The sequence below is a fragment of the Cynocephalus volans genome, chromosome 12, assembly GCF_027409185.1.
Source record: "Cynocephalus volans isolate mCynVol1 chromosome 12, mCynVol1.pri, whole genome shotgun sequence".
NCBI classification, from domain to species: domain Eukaryota; kingdom Metazoa; phylum Chordata; class Mammalia; order Dermoptera; family Cynocephalidae; genus Cynocephalus; species Cynocephalus volans.
Window position 1 is genome coordinate 18,201,004 of NC_084471.1, and position 14,411 is coordinate 18,215,414.

The window sequence follows — 14,411 nt, forward strand, 5'->3', positions numbered from 1 at the left end:
CAAGGTACTAGATGGAAGATCTAGGAGTAAAGACCAGTCCACTAAGAAATTTACTATGAGAAGATGGCATTTAAATTAGTAGGGGAAAGATGGCCTGTTCAATAAATGATATTGGAACAGCTGATCAGCCATTTGGGGAAAAAAAAAATACATCTAGGTAAATCCTACATGGTCTAAATATTGAAATGTTAAAATCTTAGAAAAATATGTAAATGAATATATTCATAACATCAAGGTGGTGAAGACCTTCAAGGAAACAGTCAGAAATCATAAAGGATTTAATAATTCTAAACATGGCTTTATGATTTTATGGAAAATTAAAAATTTTCTGAACAGATGTTTAAAAATCACCATGAATGGAGTTTTTTAAAAACACAAGTTGGCAGAAGACAAAGCGTTGGTCTCCCTAATTTAAAATGAGCTCTTACAAATCAATAGGGGGAAAATCCCATTGGAAGAAACAAGGCAAAAGATATCAACAGTTGTTTAAGGGGTGCAGAGTTTCAGTTTGGGAAAACACAAAAGTTCTGTAGATGGATGTTGGTGATGGTTGCACAATAATGTGAATATATGTAATGCTGTTGACTTGTACTTTATCTTTTTAAAATTTTAACATTTACTTGTACATTTTTGTGGGTTGCAATGTGTTGTTTCAATACATGCATATACTGCACAATGATTCACTCAGTGGAAATGGCATAGTTTTGTACCCATTGTCCACCAAGTCTCCTCCCCCCACCCCTCCCCCTCCCCTTCCCTTCCCCTCCCAGCCTCTGGCAACCATTACTCTACTCTTTTCTTTGAGAACCACTTTTTTTTTTAGATTTCACATGAGTGAGATCATATGGTATTTATCTTTCTGTGCCTGACTTACTTAACAGGATGGTTAAAATAGCAAGCTTTATGTATATTTTATCACAATAACAAAAAGTTAGGAAAATTTGTTGTCACGTTCTTTTACCTGCTCGGACCCCTGATGGCTACACCAATTGTCGGGCTAGGGCTCAGACCCTTCAAACCCATTGTACAGACTGGGTCACCAGGCCCCTTCCATGCCAGGCTGGGTCACCAGACCCCTCCCATGCAGGTTGCGAGCTAGGTAATTGGGAAAGACCCTGGGAGCTGTTGGCAGATCCTATGAGCTCAGGCCTCAGCCTCCTCAGCAACAGCTTGCTGCTGCCACCACCTCCAGCATCAGTAATGGCCTCCCCATGGCTCCCCTCCAGGGGTATCCTGGGGGGCGGGGGGCACCGTGGATCAGGGCCGTTTGTCCTTTATACTTGTCCAATAACCCAGGAACACCTGGTTGTGAGTCAGACAACCCAGGAACACCTGGGTGCACATGCACAATTACCACAGACAATAACCAAGGAACACTTGGGCACACGTGCATATTTACATCAAATGATTGGCAAGATTCTGAACATCTGAGGGGCCCTGACCATTTATCCATTTCGTTTTACTGACATTTGTAAATCTACATTTCCAATTTCTCCCTATAAATGTATTTGTACCAGGTTTGTTAAATTTCTGAATTAGCTAAATTCCTGTGCTTTTATCTTCTAAGTATTGTGGTGATGTCTGAAAGTAGGAGGAGAAATGAAAAAATAAAAGAAGAATCAGCCCCTGCCCTTCAAGTTCTTACAATTTACTTACAAGACAAGATACACTTGTGTATTATCCTTGTGAATTATCACAGAGCAACCTATTCAGAATCTAGCCTGGAAGGGATTGTGAAAATGATTTATAGATGGCAGAGGTGCTCAAAGTTGACTCAGGTGTGTTGCTCTCTTCTTCAAAGTCCTCTTTGTTTTCTCCTATCAAGGTTCTCCAAGCTTAGCATGTGTCAGAATAACTTACAGAGCTCAGTTTTCTGAACCGTAGGTTGGGGTTGGGGCCTGCAAATGTGCGCTTCTAATAAGTTCCTAGCTGCTGCTGCTGCTGGTCCAGTGATCACACTTTGGAAATCACTGCTCTGACATAAGACTTTATCACTCAATATCATAATCCTCTGTTTATGTGTCTAGTTATTTTTCAAACTGTAAGCTCCTGGAACAGGAATCATCTTGTTTGTATTTGTATTCTGGCTAACCTATTGTTTGTTCCTGAATAAATTTATGTTGAATAAGTAATTTGAAAGAAAAAATGCAATGGGTGATAATAATATTACATTCATGCTTTTTAAATTTTGTTTTCTTTAGTTTCTCTTGAAACGTAGGCAGTTCTGGTAGCAGTGGTCCCAAAGTCCTGCATGGCAATGATTGGCTGATGCTGAGTGGTGTTGGCCCTTAGACCACAGCTGCCACAGTCCCTCGCAATCCTTCCTGTATTAGACCTGCACCCGAGTGACATACATGACTTCTTTCTGATTCCCTAAGGGGCTGGATATTTGAAACCAAAAAGCCCAGAGTAGTCTCATGATTTCTGTTTTCTGCTGTCACATCCTTTCCCTGAAGTATTCGTTTTTTTTTTTTTTAAATTGTGGTTTGAATAGAGGGCTGGGAAATTAGGGAAAAGAGAACACAAAGAAAAATGGTTGATGTCTTGGAATACTGTCCTATCACTTACATATAAAGTGTTGGGGTAGCTAGATGAGAAATTGACCCATGCCATGGGTGGAGTGGGGGTGCGATAATAGTGGTACTGGTTCAGGAAGGGAAAACGAAAGGAAGAGGTGTCCAGGCTGGGTCCCGAAATATTAGGGAGAGCTTCCATTTACTGAGTGTTTACCAGGCACTGGAATAACCGCTTTATGTGCATTCTCTAATTGAATGATCAGCCCCTGAGGGATAAGTGTGATTATCCCCACTTGACAGGTGAGGAAACTAAGGCTCACAGAGGTTAAAAAATTTACCCAAGCAGAGTTGGAATTTAAATCCATGATTACCTGACCCCAGAGCCTATGCCTTTAACCACTCTGTCATAACACTGCACCGAAAGCATGGGGTGGCAGAAGACCTTTCAAGCAGAGAAAAACAGTCTGAGCAATGGCACGAGGGCTTTAGAGTACATTATATCACATTCTGGCAATTGAGTGTGGTTCTCGTGTCAAGGGTTTATCAAGGGAAGTGTCTGTAAATGACACTAGAAAGATCCACTGGACCTGGGCCATTATTGGTTTTTATGCCGTGTTAAAGAAACTAGACCTCATGCTGAGAGGCTTCAACATGAAGATACTAGAAACAAAAGAAAAAGGTTGTCTTCTCCTAAAAGCCTGGTGCATTCAGACTGGAAAAAAAATAAGTATGGCCTTGATTTCTACACCTGAATAAATTCATAGTAGAACTAGGGAAAACCAGAAACAATACTGGAGAAAGAATAAGGACTTTTCAGTCTGAAAAGGCAAGGGCAGAGGGAGAGTGCTTGAAGCCTGTCGTTTCACAACAGCAAGGTGAGGATGAACATGGACAGATGTCTCTAAATACTGTAATTAGAGAATATTCTGCATTTTGAACAAGACTGGATAATCCAAAAACCTTCAGCTGCCTTCTATATCCACAGGCCTTTCTCTGAAAAGCTGTGCTTTGTGTGATGTGACCTTATCATGCTCTCAAAACCAACAGAGCCAGGAGCCTGCCAAAGATAGCCATGAGGCTGGATGTAAGGGAGCCAAGGGGGCTTGTCACGAGAACCCTGCCCAATGCGGGGCATGTGTCCATACTGACTAGTAGCAAACTCAATCATATTCTCTCCCTTGGGACATTTTTAATTAAGACATACCAAAAGGGAGGGCAGCAATAGAAGCTGAGGAGTAAATGCTAAGTCAGCATTTGGTACCTTCACAACAGTGAGAAATACTTTGATTGGATGACCAGGGGAGCAAAGATAGCAAATAAAGAGCACACATGGGTTAGACTCCTTGGGTTCAAATACACTTACTAGGTCTTTGACCTCGGGCAAGTTCTTTAGTCCCCGAGCCTCGTTTTGCACATATGGAAGTAATGATAGAACCCGTCTCATGGCTTGTTGTACAGTTATATAAGATAATTTATATAAAGTGCTTAAGGGTAGTCCCTGCCATATGGTAAGTGCTCAGTGGCTATTATTATTTTATTATATTCCAAAAGACAAAAATTATATTCATTTTCCACCACACCTACAAGAGCAGTTGCTAAGACAGATTCCTGGGTATCCTTTTATCTTCATAAACCCCTACAATAAATCCCCATGATCTTTTCCCTTGAAATCTGAGAGACTAACATAGTAAGCTTAGAAATGAAGATAAAACTTCCTTCCAAAAATAGAGAACAAGAGGGCACATGTTGATAATACAAATACATTTTATGAAAGGTTAGATTAAATCATGGAGGATAAAATCATAATTGATTACTAAATGAAACTGGAACATGTTGGGTTTTGTCACCAGCCTTTGAAGTTGACATCAAGGACAATAACCACGGCCTTCTACATACCCTTGCGTTTCTCTGCCAATGACAATATTGGGCTTAATGAACCATGGTTCTGATGAGATATGACAATTTTATTCTTATGTACTCAAGTACTTGATTATCCCATTTCAAAATACCAGAACCCCTTGGAGCTTGAAAGAGATTTAGGACTCATAAGTTACAGTTATTATAATTTATTCTGGCTACATTATGCTTTAGAGTTTGCAGATGATTTCAAATATACTTCACTTGATTTTCAAAAATACTTCACAGTATTTCTGAGAGGTAGGCAGGTAGTAGGGCAGGTGGGAAGGGTAGAAAAAGGTCAGGGAGATTAAAAGACTGGCTTGAATTTATATAGTTATTAAGTAGTAGGAGTGAATTCAAACTCAGGTCTTGTGACTCTCAGACTCATGCTACTTTTACTGAACAATGAATGAAAATTATCAGAACTTAACATCCCCAGAGGTAGAACAAGCTAAACTTTAATTTGTGAAAGATGCAAGAAGTAAGAATACGTTGCACCAAAGGTGGCACTCCCCATGTCCGTGGCATACTTTGCCAATCATCCACAGAACTCTTTATTGATTATCCTGGATCTGGCATCAAAAATCCTGTCATCATAGTGCTCTGGGGAGCTACCTCCAAAATATCAGAGCAAGCACATCATTTTAAACCTATTTTTATGAAGAGAAGTTTCACTGGGGCTTATTTGAGGAAGCGGAAGGGATCCGAGGTGAAGAGTGCTAATGCTTACCAATGACCATGTCAGTCTCCTTCTCCTAGGCATATTTTCCAGCCTCCCACGTGGTTAGATGAGGCCCCATGATTGAATTCTGGCCAGCGGCAACACGAGTGGAAATGGGCAATTTTCTTTTTTCCCATCTGCTGAGTGAATGGAGAAGACTTAGGTCTAGAGGACAGCAGTCACAAGATGGATGGAGGGTGTGTCCCTGGATGGTTAAATGGAGTAGGGCCCCCCCCATTCCACCCTACCCCCTGCTTTGAACTACAGTTTGAGAAATGGGCTTGTACTGAGGTCACTGAGACTGGGGAGCTATTTGTTCAGCAGTTTGTCCACACATGCTAGTAAAGGTTGACTTTGTGTAACTATGCCCTTCCTTCAATCATCTTTCGTACCATTCTCAGAAACACTGCTGGTGTCGGTGGTCTCCTCACACATCTCTCACATTCAAGTTTTAAAGACCTCATGAATGTGCATTACAGTGGATTTCTTTTTCTCTTTCTGTCCTTCAGCATACCCCTTTGATTTCGGAGAAATCCCTAATTGGATGATTTTGGTGGGACCACAGGAGTGTAAGAGTCAAGTACTTCCTCATTCCATCCCCCATAAGTTAAAGCCTGGGCACTTAACCCAGACTCACTCAACTGAATATTGATATTGGGACTTTAAATCTTTAAAAAATGAGACAAAGCAGCAAGGACAGTTGAGAAATCAACCTCTAATGTCACAGCACTGAATCTTGCTTGGCTGGATTCCTGCAGCTTGCATTGCCTTGGTTCCTACCCATTTTCCAGATTAAGTAGACTCTGTGAGGTACTTTATACCCATCCAATAAACTCCTTTTCTGCTTCTGCTAGCCAGAGTCCATTTCCATTGCTTGTCCCATGTGTTCATGTAAGAGTGCATGTATGCATACACAGCACATAGGAATATTCTACCACCAAGTGTTCTTTGGCAGGGAAATCTTTCCAAAACATAAATATGTAACCTTCTGTTTCAAAAGATTCAATGATTCCTTATTCCTTTCAGGACAAAACAACAACAATAAATTTTAGCATGGCATCCAAGAACCTTTTTATACCTTTCCTGTTTCACTCTTATCACTTTTGCTCTTCTACCTTATGCTGGTCCCTGGGCTCACGACTTTTCCATACAATTGTACTTATTGTGCGATTGGCCTGTTGTGCTTTTTGCTTTCTTAGCCTCTTGGCAAGTTCCTACATAACCTCCATGTTTTAGCTTAAGAATTTTCTTCTCCATTAAATAGAGTTTGACAATTTTTCCTCTAGCACTATGCGTACTCACTTTACAACCCTTACAACACTTCATTATAATTGTTCACAAGTTTATCCTTATTGTTGAGGACAGTATCTGCCTAATCATCTATGTATCACAGTGGGGATATTTCTTGGCACATAGGTGCTCAATGGGTGTTTGCTGACTGACTGAGTGAATGAACACAACATGATGTCTAGAAGGCTCTGCCAATCAGCATGAGAATTATTCTAGAACAACTACAATAAGGATTGTCCAATATTTCAGCCCCAAGCAACCCAAAGGTGGTTTAGAAAACAGAGACAATGGCTGTCTTGAAATAATTTTTAATGTTTTAAAATTTAGTGAGTGCACACAATACATGTTTTAGCAGTAGAAGAAATAAAATGTGTGTATGGTGTTTAATCAAATATACAAAACAAGACCATGTTTGGAAAACCTCAAAAGCAGAAGTAAACATTTAAGTAAAAACTAAATAAACAACATACTAAGGAATATGATTAAAAAATCCTAATAAATCCAGATTTGAGACATTGAAATTTACTTTGCCACTTAAAAAACAAAGAAGCAGAATGCCCTTCATTTTAAATGTGTTTTTAAAAATGTTTGCACATTGTTTTCCTGCTGGCAACTGCAGTATAATCAAGTATATAAAAGAGTATCAGTTGGATTCCAATCTGATAATAAAAAAGTGCACCACCTGTTAAGTAAATGATTCACCTCAGAAAGCAACAGAAAACAGACTGCATATTTCCTTTCTACTGTCAGACCCTCTCTGCCACCCATGCCCCAAAGTCAGCACAATTGAAAACCACTTCAGCTTAAGAGAAAATGAAAACCAAAGTCTTCAGCACCTTATGGTTTCTAAACATAGGAAAAAATGAGCAGACTGTGAATAAAAGAGGAAAAAATGGGCAGAATGTGAATATAGAAAGAAAAAAATGGGTAAGACCAATGATGTACTCTTAAATAAAATTCCACGTACACAAAGCTGCTTAAATAGATAGAATGGTTGATTTATGTATAGGGCATTGTGAAAAAAAATCGACATTCAGAATTTCTTCAGATCCCCTGAAATGCAAAGATAATTGCACTGAAGATAATTTATTCACACAATCATTTCCTAGTACTTTGTAAAATCATGAAAGAACACCATAATGGTGGAGGTTGTGGTGAGAAAAAGGAGGTTGGGGGAAAAAGGAACACTCCTCTTTACTTCCTACCCATTTTCTCCACCAAATTACTACAACTCAGTGAGTCCTTAGAAAACAAAATAATCAAACATGCATTTTATGCAAATAAAGCACTTTCTAGACCGAGTATGCCAAACTGTAGTGCTTCCCTCAACACTCCAAAAGGAGTATGTAATTCCAAGATAAGAAGATTTCCCTAAAATCCCAATAATAACTAGTGTCCAGCTTTGCTAGGTTTGATTTAATGCTCAAGAACAGCAAATGATAATGATACTTAGAAGAGCATAAGTACGCTTGGTCTTAACAGGGTAAAGATTTAAAGCAGCACAAAAGGCATTTGCTAGTTAATTTACATGCTTAAGAAATCCAAAGTTCAACTGTTTCTTTTTCAGATGTGAACTTCATGGAGAATGGGATCTCATTTTACTTAACTTCCCTTCTTCTTACAAGTAAACCAATTCAAAGCAGAACTGCCTTACATAAAAATATTAAAATCTTATATAAACCTTACCAATGGCCTGAGAAATGCAAGGACATTCACTAAGATATTTGTGCAAAATTGTTTCTCTCAGAGAGCAGGTTAATTCAACCTCTACAATAAAATTTTAGAAGGGATTTGTTTCTATTTTCATTAAACAAACAAGAAAGGTTTTCTTTAAAATTTGTAGACAGCACAAAAGTGTACTTATTAAATTTAAATTCTAAATAAATACTGACAATTGGTACTATAAAATGTGATTTGGCATATTTGAGGACTTACTATGTAAGTTTCTATAACACATTAATAAAATGTAATTGTACATTTCAAATACAATTATTCTTACTTCACATCATTTATTCAAAACATCAATTCCCTTGGTTATTCTCACAACTTTCAACCCTTTAAGAAGTTGTACCAAAATTAGAAATCATTAGATTTGACAGTGACAAATGGGAAAAACAACTCCTTAAGGGTTGAATGAATAAGCCAAATATAAAAGCTTAAGAAAACATTTATAAGTATTACATAGGTAATATAATTAATTACAAATTGGTTTCCAGTCATTAAAAACACCTGTTTTTAAAACTTGAAAATGATGCACAAAAAAGGTCTATATGATGTGTGCATCTTCTGTAATGCTAATATTTACTAGATTACAGATTTGGGCTAACGCTGCACCACAGACAGTACTGAGAATGTGCCACATCTATAATGCCATTGATGGAAATGGCCTGGGTACCAAATGCTGGATTTCCAATCTCTTATCCAATGTCAGTTCCTCTTTAGTTAGTAGGAGGTGAAGCATCTGCCTTCCCCATGGCCTCCTCGCTGAAGAGCAGTTTTCGAAGTATATTTGCATAAAACGGTCCATATACTTGTTTGTTGAGATTCACAATGCTCGCGTATTGAGAGCCTAGAGCTTCTAGCTCCTGCTGAATGACAGCAAGACCTCCTGGCATGGGAGGCATGCATTTTTGAGGGCTTGGAAGACAAAGTATGCTTTTCATGTACAGCTGGATTCGTTTATCTGAAGGAAAAAAAAAAAAAACTCTCTTTATCTGTTCCATTATTTTTTTATTTTTTTAAAAGATGACCCGTAAGGGGATCTTAACCCTTGACTTGGTGTTTTCAGCACCACGCTCTCCCAAGTGAGCGAACCGGCCATCCTATATAGGGATCCAAACCCGTGGCCTTGGTGTTATCAGCAGCACACTCTCCCAAGTGAGCCACAGGCCGGCCCTTATCTGTCCCATTATTAAAGTACATAATTTTAAAAAAGAAAATCAAGTAATTATAGTAGGTTGATTGCAGCAATGTTCCCAATTCTTTACCCCTCCCTGTACCCATGCCCTTTATAAGGTGACTTTGCAGTTCCTTCCATCAAGGGCTGGAGTCTATTGCCTCATCTTTTGAATCTGGGCTGGCCCTATGACTTGCTCTGGCCTATACAAAATGCAGTGAAGTGCCAGTTCCATGCCTAGGTCTCAAGAGACATGGTCATGTCTGCTCTCTCTACCTACCACAACCACACGAACAAGCCTGCACTTGCTGGAGGATGAGAGACCAAATGGAGGGACACCTGTTTGTTCCATTTGGGGCCATTCTAGATCAGCCTGTAGCCAACCAATTCCCAAATTCCTGAGAAAGCCCAGCCAAAATCAGCAGCGCTACCTACCCAAGCCACAGCTGACCACAGATGCATAAGTGAGTCTAGCAAAACCAAACAAACTACCCAGCTGGCCCACAGACTTGTGAATAATAATATATGCTTTTTTTTTTAAGCTATGGAGTTTTGGAGTAACTTGTTATGCAGCAATAGTGGACTAACAAAAAATGTAGAGTCCTTGAGGAGTAGGGGAGAATCCTTTACAGAAGTCAATCCTTAATGTCCACAATTAGAGTTATGTGCACTAAAGCTGAGTTTGTAAACTGGCATTGACAGTTTGGCCCATGTAGTGTTTTTTTTTTTTTTTTTTTTTTTCTGTTTGTTTGTTTTAAACAGAAGCCATTTACAATCAGGGGATTTCACACGGAAATCCATATTTTTGATTCCTCTTGAAAAATTTAGAGATCTGGCAATCCTAGGGGTCCCAAATTATCACATGGCAAGAGTGACCACACATCTAGGTTCCCCAGGAGAGTCAAAGTGTACACCTGTTGTCCTGGCATAATTAAAAAGAGCACTCTCAAATGTATCCTGGTTTGGACAATAAATGATATGGTCACCCCACACACGGCCAACAATCCGGAGGCACTGAGGAAGGGCCACCCCAACTAGCATTCCAGTTTGCCATTTTCCCTACTCTTCCTGCTTCACTGCTTCAATGTATCTGAGTTTGAGACTACTGCACAAAAATGTACAGTTGCATACATAAGTTAGACTGCAATAGTATTGGACAACTAGTACTGGACAAACTAGACCTGCTACAGCTCATGCTGCTTCAAGGGCTTTCTCTGGCTTTGGGAACAGAAACCTCACAAATAATAAAGTTTACTAAGGAGAATAAACTCCATTGAATATGCACAACTATGGCATTAATGAAACTCTTATTTCTAAATACTTCTCCCCAGAATCATGCATTCCAGACAGACCTGACCTAGAACTCAAAGTGTGAAGTGTCCATGTCTTGGACAGAATTCTTACTAGAATGCCCTTCTATCTCATCTCTACCCAGACTCAGAAGCATCCTTCAATACCAAGCCTATAGTTACCTCCTCTCTGTGGCTTTCCCTAGTATCTGTTATCAGACTATCATGGCATGCATTATCATCACTTGAGAATGTGTCTCTCTATTTAGACAGTGGACTCTCTAAGGGTGAGGGCTACTTTTTTTTTATCTTTATATTCTTGGTCTGGCATGTGGAAGGCACATCATAAGTGCTGACTGAATTTAAGTGAGAATGGGATGAAAAAGGTCTATAAAGGTAAACACCAAACTGAAAACAATGGGAGCTAGGGAGGAATGGGACTGAGAAGATGGGCAAAGATGACTTAAGCCTTATCTGTAGTTTTTCCACAAAGAGAAATTATGAATATACCACTTTTACAATTGCAAGTTACTTTTTAGAAATGTAGATGGCTGTAGACATACAAATAATCTACATAACAGATAATCCACAAATAATTTTTACCTGGTTTTTGTATACACTTGAAAGAAAATTGGTTTGAAAGAAACTCTTTTTCCAATGATCTTTTTAATAGGTTTAGAACACTGTAGGAATTGTAATCCCTTTGGTAAATAAATAGCATGTCAACTAAGAACAAAAGAAGGCAGCCTATGGGTACCCTGAACCAGAAGGAAAACCATGGCTAACACTGGTCAAGCCCTTCTTATGTCCCAGGGATCGAAGTGCTGAATTTATTGTAACTCCTCTGAAGGCAGAAAATTAACAGGTAACTGTGTACTAATTTCCCTTTAGACTGGTTGCCTGGCTCTTATAGGCCCAATCTATATTCATCACAGATATGGTCCAAACACTTTCCCACAAGAAGGTTTAAAGAATGAAACCTTCTCAAAATTGTTATTATGTCGACAAGTGGGTCTGTCTCCTCTGAGGATGAGTCGGTTTTTAGGCCAAGACTAAAGTGACAGAAATACTGTCCAGTTAGGAGCAGCCAAACAGAGTCCCTGCCAAAGGCGTGTCCTTGACTTCCACAGTGGAAGGAGAGAGACGCTCAAGTGAATCATTCCAGTTGCTAAGGCAACAATACTTTGAATGAGACTAAAAAATGCTTTCAATTTGCAAAAGGGCAGGAAAGTTGGACTGGGGAGAACTGGGTAAACCAAAGTTGCTTTTCCAGAGTTTGAGAGGCATCTCCTGACTCCCAGCTTCCCTCTCTCTCCTGACATTGCAAGTACTTCCCTTATCTTTAAAGCCAGGGCACAGAGTACACTCTGACACTCTGGCCACCCTGCCAACAAGCAGCAGGGCTCCAGCTCTGACTGACATGCTAGTTAGAGCAGTTAGGAATATGAGCCCTGGAGTCAGACAGGCAAGGTAACAATCCCAACTCTGCCTCCAGCAGTTATGTGACCTCACATAAGAGTTTCTTAATCTCTCCCAGTTTCCCATGCATTCACTCATTCCATAAACATTTATTAAATTTCATCTAAGGGCTCAGCATTGTACAGGGATATAGCAGTGAACAATGTGCACCCCGTCCTCATAAGGCCTGCACATTAGTAGGGTTCTAACAGGATGTGGCAGAGACAGCTAGACAGTGTCTCAGTCCCCATTCTACCCCTCTTCCTCCTAAGAACACAATCTCCCAGGTAAGGACAGAGGCACGTCATCATATGAAGGTATATAGGCAAGGGCTCAGTCACAGGTGGCTGTGTTTATGCTGTGTTTGTTACTGTTACCAGCTGTCCCCTCTCAGCAGCAGACTCTCCTGCAGCCTACAGTGCTGTGAAAAACAGCACTGCCTATTTTCTGGGGGTGGGGGGAGTGAGGTCTTGAGCCACTTAAGTAGCCTGTGTGGCCTGGATCCCCAACATTCCATGTCCCCAGGGATAAGGATGAGAAGCCATTTGAGAGCTCCAGGTAAATAATAAAATGTATTTTTATTCTTAGGGCAGTCAATGCTGTACTTTGAAAACTTGCATCTTAGTCCTAGAATATTAATATATTCTAATTCCACCTTCTTTCCTTCTAATCTTTATTCCTCAACCTCTGTAGCAGACACTTCTTTTTGTCACACACCAACCTCCTTCTTATAGCCACAGTACCCTGATTTTGTTTGGGGGGAGCTATCTCTTTCCTACTCTCATCAGGCGTTACAGGTAAAAATGATCCATCCTAGCTCTAGGGAGTGAACACATGTTTCAGACTTAAGCTCCTTCCCCTCTGGCTAGCATGACTGATCCAAGAATGGGACATGACCTGTAGTCAGGCCAGCTGGAGCCAGTGAGACTCAGTGATGGGGTCACTGTCTGAGTTAACAGGGAGGCAGACTCCTTGTGTTTTTTTTTGCTTGACTTAAACTTGGAAAGATGTAGGCTGGAGCTGAAGCCATCTTGCTATCATGAGAAGAGTCTGAGAAATCAGCCAGCCCACAAGAAGGCAGTGCTGAGAGACAGAGACAGGAAAATAGTGCTGGTGACAAAGTCTGAGCTCTGATTAAGCTGTGCCACAGTCAGTACTACGCTTGGTCTTTTCAGTTATATGAGAAAATGAATGCCCTTTTGTTTAAGATAGTTTAAAAGTTTAGATTCTCTGTCACAGGTGACAGAAAAAGTCCTAACTGATACATTCTCTATTTTCCCAACTCACCAACACAGCTTGACACCAACATAGTCACTTTCCTGGCCAACAAGTACAGAAAGAACCTACCCATTATGATTCCCAGTTCCACAGCCTTTTTTTCCTAATTGTCTCTTTAAGCCTGACCACGACAAGGCCTTAGTTCCCTTAGGCAAGCTAACAGCAGAACTGATATCTTTCTGTGAGCATACTGCCAGCTGGTTTGAATTATTGCATTGATCTAGGATTTTAACATTACTAGCAGCATTGTGTTATTTTCTCCATTAAATCTATTGGCTAGACAGTTAAAATGGCAGGCCCTAAAACATCCCCCACCCACTGCATAACACACAGAGCAGTAGTGAGTCCGAGACCTTTGAAAATATTAACATTTCTTTATATTCTCAGTATTCATCCTCCAAAAGCAGGTGATGTATTTAAGCCTAAAATTTTACTGACACTTAACGTTAATCAAAATCAGCAAGGTAGGCCGGCCCGTGGCTCACTCAGTAGAGTGCGGTGCTGATAACACCAAGGCCACGGGTTCGGATCCTATATAGGGATGGCCGGTTTGCTCACTGGCTGAGCGTGGTGCCGACAACACCAAGCCAAGGGTTGAGATCCCCTTACCGGTCATCTTTAAAAAAAAAAAAAAAATCAGCAAGTTAAAGAGAATATGAATTGAGGAAGAAATCTATAAAACCATGAGGACTCACCAATCAGGGACCAGATAGGATTGTCTTCCTCTTCAATGCTTGAAAATTGACCTACAAGATTAGCTTGAACCTCAGCATTTAAAGTGGGTAAACCTCTCTCTATTAGGGTCTTGTTAACCTCAACACAAGTCTGAACACCAATAGAATTCAGGACTTCCTTCAAGTTAAAGGTCCTATAAAACAGAAACCAAAATTCCATCAGGGAAATGTTTAGTTCATCAGATTCTTTTTTGTTTTTAACACACCAACTTGGGCCAGCCCGTGGCTCACTCGGGAGAGTGTGGTGCCGATAACACCAAATCAAGGGTTAAGATCCCCTTACTGGTCATCTTAAAAAAAAAAAAAAAAAAAAAAAACTTGTTTCAGATG

At 40.0% G+C, this 14,411-nt stretch overlaps 1 protein-coding gene across 2 annotated transcripts in view; it reads right to left on the reverse strand.

Annotated features, from left to right (window-relative positions):
- Positions 1-6,814: 6,814 nt before the first annotated feature.
- Positions 6,815-14,411, reverse strand: part of TCP11L2 (t-complex 11 like 2) — a 49,690-nt gene continuing 42,093 nt past the window's right edge. For both annotated transcript variants that reach the window (XM_063075232.1, XM_063075231.1), the window contains 2 exons: positions 14,043-14,215; positions 6,815-9,109 (listed from right to left, as the gene is read on the reverse strand). In XM_063075232.1, coding sequence (XP_062931302.1) covers positions 8,865-9,109; positions 14,043-14,215 — 418 coding nt within the window. In that variant the 3' untranslated portion in view covers positions 6,815-8,864. The remainder of the gene's footprint in view (positions 9,110-14,042; positions 14,216-14,411) is intronic.